Source organism: Scomber japonicus, chromosome 3, assembly GCF_027409825.1.
Source record: "Scomber japonicus isolate fScoJap1 chromosome 3, fScoJap1.pri, whole genome shotgun sequence".
NCBI lineage: Eukaryota > Metazoa > Chordata > Actinopteri > Scombriformes > Scombridae > Scomber > Scomber japonicus.
In genome coordinates, this window is record NC_070580.1 from 36312974 (window position 1) to 36324857 (window position 11884).

At 43.9% G+C, this 11884-nt stretch overlaps 1 protein-coding gene across 1 annotated transcript in view; it reads right to left on the reverse strand.

The window, feature by feature from the left end:
• Positions 1–218: 218 nt before the first annotated feature.
• Positions 219–11884, reverse strand: part of LOC128355404 (DDB1- and CUL4-associated factor 1-like) — a 22624-nt gene continuing 10958 nt past the window's right edge. Inside the window, exons 15-29 of the mRNA XM_053315643.1 lie at positions 11584–11660; positions 10755–10919; positions 9815–9970; positions 8652–9278; positions 8148–8425; positions 7854–8052; positions 6824–6906; positions 6651–6735; positions 5454–5687; positions 4145–4238; positions 3197–3301; positions 2846–2919; positions 1895–1984; positions 1114–1266; positions 219–350 (exon numbers count right to left, since the gene is read on the reverse strand). Coding sequence (XP_053171618.1) covers positions 219–350; positions 1114–1266; positions 1895–1984; positions 2846–2919; positions 3197–3301; positions 4145–4238; positions 5454–5687; positions 6651–6735; positions 6824–6906; positions 7854–8052; positions 8148–8425; positions 8652–9278; positions 9815–9970; positions 10755–10919; positions 11584–11660 — 2552 coding nt within the window. The remainder of the gene's footprint in view (positions 351–1113; positions 1267–1894; positions 1985–2845; positions 2920–3196; positions 3302–4144; positions 4239–5453; positions 5688–6650; positions 6736–6823; positions 6907–7853; positions 8053–8147; positions 8426–8651; positions 9279–9814; positions 9971–10754; positions 10920–11583; positions 11661–11884) is intronic.

An 11884-nucleotide genomic window follows, 5' to 3' on the forward strand; every position in this document is an offset into this window, starting at 1 on the left:
GAAGGATATTTTGGGATATTTACAGAAGTTACCAAATATATTTATTTGCCCAATAAAGGGTTAATCGATATTCATTCATTCAGGTTTTTTATGCATAAATTTAATTCTTCCTCCTTTCTGAATCATAATCTGGCCTCGTGTCTATCATCATAATAACAATATAAACTCACTTCCTGTGTGTGATCTCAGAGTGTGTGTGTGTGTGTGTGTGTTCGGCGTTACTTACAGTCGATGATGTCGGATCCGTCGTCGTCATCATCGTCAAAATCTGAGTTTTCAGAGTCATCATCGTTGTCTTCATCTTCATCGTTTCCTTCGTCGCTGTTGCTGCCGCCGAGAAGTTCCGCGATCTGAGGGAGAGGAAGGTAAAAACACTTCAACTTCACAAACCACTGAGGCAGTAGTCCAGTTTATCAGAAATAAATATAACCATTATACTTTATATATGTACCAACCAGGTGGGGAGTTCAGGTCCTCTGAAATGAGGCCAACCAGGAAGTAACTTAGAGCTGCATTCTATCAAAAGGCCACCAGGGGGCGACCGTCTCTATACAAGTCAATGGAGAATTCACCAACTTCTCACTTGATTTCTAACCTCAGTAAACGTTTTCAAAATGTGTTTATGGTCTCAATCGCTAGTTTAAAGCCTTCTTCAATGCAGTATGATGTTCATTTGGGACATTTTGGCCTCCCTGATTTTATATGTGACGATAAAGCAGGGTATGCATTAGGGCGTGGCTACGTCCTGATTGACAGGTTGATTGACCAATGTCCTCGAGATCCAGCCCTCGCAACCATAGCAACCTCCCTGCTCCGCCTCATGCCCATATAAGTAGAATCCGTGTTTTTATTTTTCCCAGCATGCACCTGAAATTTTCAAGATGGCGCTGCCTAGATTAGAAACTATTGGCTTCCGAGCAGCAGTCCACAAACCAATGGATGACGTCACGGATGCTACGTCCATTTCTTCTATACAGTCTATGATACCAACTAAATAATGTTAAGTACATTTCAATCTAAGTGTGATGATGACTTCCTGCAGGACTTCGTAGTAAACGTCTGTAAACATAAAGAAACTCTGCAGCTCAGTTGGAGGTGAGATGAGTTACATACCTCTTGCTCTGTGGGAGAGTTCATTCTCTCTCCGTCATCATCATCGTTGTTATTGGCCAGTTCCTCGATGAGCGGGTCCGTGTCGATATCATCATCATCGTCATCATCATCGTCCGAGTCAGAGGAATCATCGTCATCCTGGTCTTCATCGTCCTGGAAGAGCGTCAGAATAGACATTTTAAAAAAAAAGGAATATATGAACCAAATATCTGCAGTTTCTTATTTATTACAGAAAAATAACATTATGGTAACAACGATCAGTCAAATGTCAAATGATGTAACCACAAAAGAATGATACATATATAATATTTTTTCCAGAAAGAGAGAAAAAAAGAATGAATGAAAGCAAGAAAGAAAGTGAGATAAAGGAGGAAGAAGAGAAAGAAAGAAAAAAATAAGTTGGAGTAAGAAAGAAAGAAAAAATAAATAAATAAAGAAAGAAAGAAAGACAGATAATGAGAAAAGGAAAAAAATAAGAAAGAAGGAAGACAGAAAAAGTAGGAAGAGAGAAAGAGAGAAAGAAAGTTTTTATGGTTACACCACTTAGACATTTTTACCATAATCCTCTAATATATTCTCTCTAAATGGATTAAAAGCAGAAATTTGATGCTGGGTCCACAAAAAAAGGATGTGTGAAGTTTTAACTCTTTAAATTTAAACTAAAACATCATTGACTCGTATAAAGACACTGACTGTGATTAACTTCTGAGTCACGACCTAAAAAACTAACTAACAAACAGTAAACGTAGCTTTGTATAGTCTCCCTCTCTGAGCGTCTCACCTGATCATCGTCGTCTCCTTCCTCTACCAGCTTGTGTCGGCCGACTTCGTACAGACGGCACACCGTGTCCAAACTCACCGTGTCCTGATTCTGCAGAGGCAAAGACAAGAAAAGAGTTTAAAATGTGCTTCATGTGAGACTTCTTTAACCCTCCTGTTGTCCTCGAGTCAAGGAAGGAAGGATGGAAGGGAGGAAGGAAAGGAAGGAAGGAAGGAAGGAAGGAAGGAAGGAAGGAAGGAAGGAAGGAAGGAGGGGTGGAGGAAAGAAGGAAGGAAGGTAGGAGAGAGGGAGGGAAGGGGGGAGGGAGAAAGGAAAAGAGGATGGAAGGAAAGAAGGACAGAGGAAGGGTGGAAGGTAGGGGGAGGAAAGAAAGAGAAGGAGGAAGAGTGAGGAAGGAAAGAAAGAGAGAAGGAGGAAGGAAGGAAGGAAGGAAGGCAGGAAAGAAAAGAAGGAAGGGAGGAAGGAAAGGAAGGAAAGGAAGGAAGGTAGGAGGGAGGGAGAAAGGAAAAGAAGGACAGAGGAAGGGAGGAAGGACAGACGGAAGGAAGGAAGGAAGGAAGGAAGGAAGGACAGAGGAAGGGAGGAAGGTAGGGGGAGGAAAGAAAGAGAGAAGGAGGGGAGGAAGGAAGGAAGGAAGGAAGGAAGGAAGGAAGGAAGGAAGGAAGGAAGGAAGGAAAGAAGGAAGGAAGGAAGAGTCAAAACAGACGGGGTCAATTTGACCCGGGAGGACGACACAAAGGTTAAAGTCCACGCAGGATTTCTGCCAAACAGTCAAGTTCCAGTTTACAGACACTTATAATATTTACAGAGAAGAAAGAAAAGAAAGTAAAAGTAAAATAGTAAAAAGCAGTACATAGTAAAAGCAGATAGAAAAAATAGAAAAAATACAATATGTAAAATCAAGTAAAATACAACATTTTAAAGAGGTTCAGTCGTGTATCAGTAAAATACCTCGATGACAGCCAGGTAGCAGTCTTTGGTGTCGGTACACAGGTCAAAGATGTTCCTCTTTACGTCCACGGTGGCTGGAGAGGAAAAAGAGTTTGAGTTATAAAATTATAAGGTGAAAGATGAAATGAGAAAGTATCGGACTGACGAATAACTGGAACATTAAAACAGGAAACAACTGGTTTAAATACTCTTATTAACACGTCACATAAAAATACGACCACTAGGGGGCAGCAAAGAGAAATATGGGGCTTTATAATTTGCCTTTCCTTTTTAAAACATCTCATCACATTTAGAGAAGTACTAAATGACAAACGGGCTTTAACTCTGAAATGAAACAGGAAGTGCATCTACCGATCGGCTTGTAGTCGGTGGCATCGAACGTTCTGAAGGAAGAACCGAACGGACTCTTCATCTGCCGATCCATCGCGTCATCTTCATCATCGGCCTGCAGCATGGCTATAATGAGTGTGTGTGTGTGTGTGTGTGTGTGTGTGTGTGTGTGTGTGTGTGAGAGAGAGGAGAGGACAGATTAATAACATCACTGTGTGTCAGTGTCAAACTCATTTTCATTTAAGGGCCAAATTTGATCTAATGTGAGCCGGATCATTAAAAAGATGGAAGGAAGGAAGGAAGAAAGAAAAGAAGGAAGGAACGATAAGGAGACAGGAAAGAAAGATGGAAGAAAGGAAGGAGGGAGGGAAGAAAGATATTATGGACAGACAGAATGAAGGAATTAAGAAAGGGAGGAAGGACAGAAGAAAAGGAAGTAAGGAAAGATGGAAAGATGGAAGGAAGGATAAAAGGAACGAAAAGAAGGCAGGAGGAAAGAAAGGGAGGAAGGACAGAAGGAAGGAAGGAGGGATGAAAAGAAGGAAGGAGGGAGGAAAGGAAGGAAGGGAGGAAGGAAAGGGAGGAGGGAAGGAAGGAAGGGAGGGAGGAAAGGATAGATGGGAGGAAGGAAAGAAAGGAGGGGAGGAAGGAAGGAAAGAAGGAAGGAAGGAAGGAAAGAAGGAAGGAAGGAAGGAAGGAAGGAAGGAAGGAAAGGGAGGAGGGAAGGAAGGAAGGGAGGGAGGAAAGGATAGATGGGAGGAAGGAAGGAAGGGAGGAAGGAAAGAAAGGAGGGGAGGAAGGAAGGAAAGAAGGAAGGAAGGAAGGAAGGAAAGAAGGAAAGAAGGAAGGAAGGAAGGAAGGAAGGAAGGAAGGAAGGAAGGAAGGAAGGAAGGAGGGAAGGAAGGAAGGGAGGAAGGAAAGTGGGCTGGATTGGACCCCTCGGTGGGCCGGTTCTGGCACAGCTCGTACCTCCATACATGATGGTGGCGTTGCTGTTGAAGACCAGTCTGCACTGGTCCAGCGCTGGGACGGTGCGCAGCAGGTGGAACGTCCTCAAGTCCCACTGAGCTGCTGTCAAGGACGACAACTACACAACACGACACACTACACACACACACTCACATTATACACACTACACACACAGCTGTCTGACTGACTGAACCTCCTCATGCTCCGTAAAATGTTAAAACCGTCACAATTTAAAGCCACGATTAAGAACTTCGAAGCTACTTTTTTAGATTTCAAACTTGTATATTTCTGTACCAAAAAAAGTCAGGAGTTTATTAAAATAACACTTACCTGATGGCTTTTACTCTGCTGCTACTGATAAAGCTGGAAACATCTCGTGATCACGCACAGATCTTTAGATGTGCTGTGCGAGATCTCGTGAGACCACACAGTATTTCAGTGATCTCGCGATATTTCTACGATGTTTCCAGCTTTAGCAGTAGCAGCAGAGTAAAAGCCATCAGGTAAGTGTTATTTTAATAAACTCCTGGTGTACTTACAAACTTTCCAATGCATGGATTTATGAGTAAAGACCTTATTTGTACTACTGTAGAAGTTTGATAACAATCCAGGCATTATTAGAGGGGTCATTTACCAGATACACTGGTGGTCCCGTTAGCATCTGGTGGTCCCGTTAGCGCCTGTACTAAGACATTCAGCTGATGGCTCTAACTCCACTATTTTGCGACCAAATGAAAATAAAGGGGTGAGGTGGTGTTTAGATAGACGTCATGGTGCAGATGATGCTAGGTCGAAATTACGCCGAACCATCGCTTTAAGGACTCCGACGATCCGCTCTACTTCCTGAGCCACAGTACCTAACTAGCTAATCATTAGTTCTGGTAAGTGAAAGGCCATCAGTCGTGTACATGACATCGACTCTACTGCTTTTGCTCCTTTGTGGCATATTTGAGGATCTAATGTTAAATAATGAACGGCTGATAGGTGGTGTTTAGATAGACGTCATGGTGCATATGACGCTAGGTCGAAATTACATCAAACCATCGCTTTAATGCACAGATATGAGAACGAACAGTATCAATCTTATCTACAGTTACTCTCAGGAAGGAAGAGAGTAAGAAAACGTTCTTTTTCTTATTTATCCACCAGAATTCACTTTCACTCTGTTTCAGTTGGATGGAGTTTCAGCCCTTCAGCTTTACAGGATATAGTGTTTGAAAAGGCCGACATGCCTCCAAAAACCAAATAATTGCTAATCTTGTGTATTTGTGTCATTTCTGATCATTATTAAAGCACATTCAGAGGATACGATCTCCGTGTTGATGATGACCTCGAGGCCGTTTGGGTGGAAAACTCCGCTGATGTTCATGTTGAACTTGTCGAACTTGTGAATGGCGCGCGACGCCCGGACGTCCCACAGCACGCCGTCGTTCATCACCAGGTCGTCCGTCGGGTTGAAGGTGGCGCAGTTCCTCTTGTAGTTGTTGGCGAGGCCGGGGTCGTTCAGGGTCAGGGTCTTCTGGCCCGTCTGGATGTCGTAGATCTGAAAAAAGAGATATAGAGGCAGGAATATACATGTTTTAGGTTTTCTGATCTACCTGAATGTAAAATATAAAAAGATAAAGGAGAGACAGAGGACATAAAAAACTTTAAATAAGACTGAATAATGTGATGCTAGAGGACAATACACTGAAGGAAAAGGAGATCGGAGGTAGGGCTGGGTAATTAATGAATGAAAAATAATGGAAACCAACATTTAGAAACTCTTATCGACTTAATCTTGCTCATGTCAGTTAATCGTGGTGTTCACTGTTGCCATGACAACAAAGGTTGCTTTAACCCAAACCATGATCTTTACATAGTTCTAATCAAGTAAACTAGACATTAACCACAGCGTCACACCTTAACCTTTGTCTCTTTCTTTCCTTCCTTCTTTCATTTCCTTCCTCCCTCCTTTCTTTCCTCCCCCCAACCTTCCTTTCCTTCCTTCCTCTTTTCCTTTCTCCCTCCCTCCCTCCCTCCTCCCTTCCATCCTTCCTTCCTCCCTTCCATCCATCCTTCCTCCCTTCCTTCTTTCCATCCTTCCTTTGTCCTTCTTCCCTTCCATCCTTCCTCCCTCCCTTCCATCCTTCTTCCCTCCCTCCTTTCCTTCCTTCTTCCCTCCTGCCTTCCCTCCTCCCTTCCATCCTTCCTGTCCTTCTTTCCTTCCTCCCTTCCTTTCACCCTCCTTCCTCCCTTCCTTCTTTCTTTCTTCCTTCCTTCCTCCATCCTTCCTTTATTTTCTCTCCCTAAAGATCCTCATGTGTGAGGGCAGCAGTGGAAAACACTAAACTAAAGTAAACTAAACTGTGTAAATACATCATTGTTCATCAAGGGTGGAGATAATCGCTCATTAATCGTAATCGAGGTTAAAAGTTCAATTAATCGTGATTTTGACTTTTGCTCTAATCACCCAGCGCTAATCGGAGGCGTTTAGCTGTGAGAGAGACAGATGTGTTTGACCTACGTGGGCGATTTGGTCCTTGGTGCCGATGACTCTGTCCTGAGAGAGTTTACTGAATTCGACGTAGTGATCGTCTACAAATGAGTTCCTGAGAAAAAGAGAAAACTCTGATCAGACGCTACATTCATTGAATCGGTAGAGGTGATGCAACGTTAAAGCATGTGTGAGAGTTTTACTTCATGCCAAAGACGCTGTCCATCGTCCAGAGAGCAGACAATGGGACGCTCCAAGAAGCGGAGGTCAGCAGCAGCTTCCCGTCCTGAGAAACACAAGATCATATATCATTACTTTATTAAACACACAGGCAAGGTAGTTTTATTTATAGAGCACATTTCATACACAACGGCAACTCAATGTGCTTTACATAAAACAGAAAAACATGTAATTAACCCCCCACCCCCCATAATAAAAACAAAGTACAGAAAAATAGAAAGACATAAGTAAAATGATTGCAGCATAAAATAATAAATTAGCTTTAAAATCATTAAAAGGACATAGAGTGCAAATGAAAGATTAAAATGTAAAGTGCTTTAAAAGAGCTCAATCATAAGCTCAGGAGAAGAGAAATGTTTTTAACCTGGATTTAAAAATGATTTCAGTTCTGCTGGTAGTTTGTTCCAGTTGTGTAAAAGCTGCTTCATCATGTTTAGTTTGAACTCTGGGCTCAACTATCTGACCTGAGTCAGTAGATCTCAGAGCTCTGGGCTCAACTATCTGACCTGAGTCAGTAGATCTCAGAGCTCTACTGGGTTTATATTCTACTAACATGTCATTCATGTATTCTGGACCTAAACCATTCAGTGATTTGTAGACCAGTAGCAGAACTTTAACATCTATTCTATAGCTGACTGGGAGCCAGTGTAAAGACTTTAGAGCTGACTGGGAGCCAGTGTAAAGACTTTAGAACTGACTGGGAGCCAGTGTAAAGACTTTAGAACTGACTGGGAGCCAGTGTAAAGACTTTAGAACTGACTGGGAGCCAGTGTAAAGACTTTAGAACTGACTGGGAGCCAGTGTAAAGACTTTAGAGCTGGAATAATGTGCTCTGATCTCTTTGTTCTGGTTAAAACAGCAGAGTTAGTATCTTTCACTTTCCAGATGTGGATGTCTGCAGCTGTGCTCAGGTTGTTAAATGTGTTTGGTTACTCTGACGGGTGGAATTGGTTATTTATTGACAGAATTAGACATTTTCCGTTGTGAACGTACTCTGGAGGGTTCGAGGTGTGTGATGGCTGACGTGTGGCAGGCGTAGTTGGCCGTCTCCTCTCCGGAGAAGACGTTGTAGAGTTTGAGGTGACCCGAGCACGTTCCCAACATCAGGAAACGCTCGCGGGCTGAGAAGGCACAACAGGTGAAACCGCTCTCGTCTCCGTCGGCCTCGTGGAACACCGACATCGGCCGAAACCTGCAGAACAGAGTCGGGGGAAAGACACAAAGATAAACGGGACGATGTCTAGGTCATGTCTACAGAAGTCTGTGGAGGTGCAGCGAGTTCGTTACCGGCTGAATATCAGATGTCTGTCCAGGCAGCCTCGGTCCACGCCTTCGTATTTCGGGTACAGCACTCGGCTTCCCAGGCGGGCCGTGAAGTTGGGCGACGCCTGCCTCCTCTGCTTGGGCTCGGGGCAGCGGTGGGGGGTGAAGAGCGAGAAGGGCGGGCAGGTGGTGACGGGGTTGGGGCAGCGGGCGTGCTGTTCCCTCAGGTACTCCGTGATGATGCTGTCCAGGGTCGGGGGGGAAGGAAGGTGGCGCTCCAGCTGCTTCTTCATGGCTGGAGTCTGATCGAAGAGAGAAAATATATTTATATAAAATATAAAATCGCAATACTTGTTTAATCAGAATCACAATTTAAATCGAATCGGGACAAAAGCATATCGGCCCAGCCCTAATTTATAAAGGTAATAAATTCTACAGAAGTGAAACAAGTGAAACTGATAGAAGAATTAATAGTGAGCGTAAACTCATGAATAAAATGTTTCAGTGAGATTAAAAACATTTACAAACCTGGATGAAAGCACCGTGATCAGATTTCTGTTTCAGCGCTCGCAGTCTTTTCCCGGTGCTGCAACAGGCCAACGAACGTTCCCGCGAGAACAGAATCCGGCCGACCAGAGGGGAACCCTGACCGTGAGGAACCGGGTGAGGAGTAGGAAGGGCCGGGGCTGACGAAGAGGACAGGGGCGACGGGTGAGCAAGGACCGGAGAGCGAGAGGTAGACGGGGAGGCCGCTGTGATGGAGGACACGGGAGAAGATCCGTGATGGCTGGCGATGCGAGCTGCGATCCCGCCGGCGATCCGACAGGTTCTGGGAATCACTGAGGAAGAGGAGGGGGTGATACAGGAGGAAGAGTTCTGACAGGCCACGGATAAGTTGGCCTCTTTAATGAGCGTGTTGGCCGTGTCGTTGAGCCCTTTGGCCACCAGGTGGTTTCTGATCAGCATGAGGAGTTCCTTCTCGGCAAAGGTGATCCGCGACTGGGCGACCACGTTGGCCCTCTGCAGGCGAGCCAATGAGACATCGCTGCCGATGAGGAGAGGCTTCCCGGACACTCGCTCCGTCAGCTCGGCGGCGTACCGGCAGAAACGGATGTGCTCGCTCCGTTTGTCCTGCAGCACCGGCTCCTTCATCAGCTGCAGAGAGAAACAACAAAAACATCTTTTAGAGGATTTAGAGAAGATAAGAGAAACCTTAAAGTCTGTGTAAAGTAAGAATAAATATGTGTTCCGAGTTTGACATACTACAGAAAAGTGTGTTGTTAACCATCCTGCCAAATTTGAATGATTAAAAAAAATCGCCAAATATATGAAATTAAGCTTCAAAGTTGTGTAAAAATCAGCCTCTTTCTCTGCTACCAAACGCTGTGGGCGTGGCCACCGAGTCTGCTGAAGCCCCGCCCCCTACCAAGTGTCACCTGTCAATCAAAGTCACCACCTCTACCAGAAACATGAATGCTACGTCTGAGAGCTTTCTGCTGCTAACTCAGCTGCTAGCTCGACAGCTAACTCAACCAGAAACTAACTTTTTCCATCAAATTTCTTTAAAAACCAGACGAAAAGTTGCTGTGACGAATACAAGACAAACACACAAACAAGCAACTCTATCAATGTCATTTTGTGTATCGTAAATGTTTTGTTGTGTCTTACTTCCTGGTTTCTTGTGTGCTCACCTGTTGAATGTGTCCGCTGCTGAAGAGCGGCAGCTTGCTGATGATCTGTCTGATGGCTGTGCTGCGAGAGAGTCCGACCAGAGCTTTACAGGCCAGCGAGCGGATCAGGTCTGCGTCTGTGATCGGCATCTTCACCGAGAGCAGCGACAGGAGAACCTGCAGGGAGACGCGACACATGACAATAATACGAAGAAGAACTTTATCTGGTTTTTAATATTTCATTGAAGGAGAAGAATTCAGAAATCTAGATGTTATTTCATTTATTCCCTGCATCTATTTTTCAGTTATGTGTGTTTGATCTCATCATCAGCAGGCAAAAGGTAAATACTCTTTTCCTCTTTGTGCTCTTAATGTGGCAAAACCAGACGGGGAGTTCTGGTCCTCTGAAATGAGGCCAACGATGAAGTAACTTAGAGCTGCATTCTATCAAAAGGCCACCAGGGGGCGACCGTCTCTATACAAGTCAATGGAGAATTCACCAACTTCTCACTTGATTTCTAACCTCAGTAAACGTTTTCAAAATGTGTTTATGGTCTCAATCGCTAGTTTAAAGCCTTCTTCAATGCAGTATGATGTTCATTTGGGACATTTTGGCCTCCCTGATTTTATATGTGACGATAAAGCAGGGTATGCATTAGGGCGTGGCTGCGTCCTGATTGACAGGTTGATTGACCAATGTCCTCGAGATCCAGCCCTCGTAACCATAGCAACCTCCCCGCTCCGCCCATGGCCCCGCCTCATGCCCATATAAGTAGAATCCGTGTTTTTATTTTTCCCAGCATGCACCTGAAATTTTCAAGATGGCGCTGCCTAGATTAGAAACTATTGGCTTCCGAGCAGCAGTCCACAAACCAATGGGTGACATCACGGATGTTACGTCCATTTCTTTTATACAGTCTATGGTTGAAACTGCATGAGTCCGCTGCTGTTTGATTCTTACCTTTATTCCATTGTTGTTCTGCACCACCTGCCACATGTGGGCCAGCACCCTGTTGTGGGGGGTGGGGGGCTGCTGGGGGTGCATCGACGGCCTGATGGGGGTCACAGCGAAAGCCCCCACAGTGTTCAGGCTCTGGTCTGGAGCACACACACAGTTTATTATCACCTGGGGAGGGACAGAGGAGAGAGGATGGGGTTAGACCAGAATCTGAATTAAACTGTTTCACAAACTCATAAATGTTTAAATGCTGATGTTTCTCTTTCTATACATCAAACAAACTGATAACAGATCTTTTCCTGAGAAGATTATCAGATTCAAATGAAACCATAAAGATGCTTTTTACATCATAGACAGACTTTTTTTTTCATCACTTGTATGAATCCATCATAGTTTAGTTTTGCAGATATTTGGTTATAAAACAAAGTATTGGACACATTTAAAGTCTGATCTGATGATGGCAGTAGTTAGTCCAATTAATTCAGGAACATGAACATCTGCACCACAGTTCACGGCGATTCATCCAAATATTGATGAAAAATTTCACTCAAAACCACAAATATGAACCTGATGGTGAAAAATAAGTAAATAAATCAGAGAATCAGCAAAGTCAGATTTATCCTCTGAGGACGATGAATGGTTATAGGTGTTGAGATATAGAGAAAGGCAGCTGACCACTAAAGTCATTAGGATTCATCTTCTAGAGACCAAGCCACTGAATCTGTCATTTAACCTTCTACTCCATCTCAGGTGGATCATTGAGGATCTGATCAGCTTTAGGTTCATTAATATCACATCGTTACTAAAGCTGCATCAGCCACAGATTACTTACTTGTAGTGCAGACTTCTGGATCTCAGCATCATTGACGAATACTTCTCCCTCTGCAACACCGAAGATGATGCTCATACCTGACAGCAGACAGAAGACACAGTGATGATGTTAGCCCAAGAAGGAAACTCCAAATAGTGCCGGGCAATATATCGATATCCTGAGACTAGATATCCTCTTAGATTTAGGATATCGTAATATCGTGATATGTCATCAGTGTTTCTTTTCCTGCTTTTAAATGTTGCAGCCTGTTCCAGCTGTTCTGTTATTTACCTTTTACCCACTTTATCATTATATCCACATT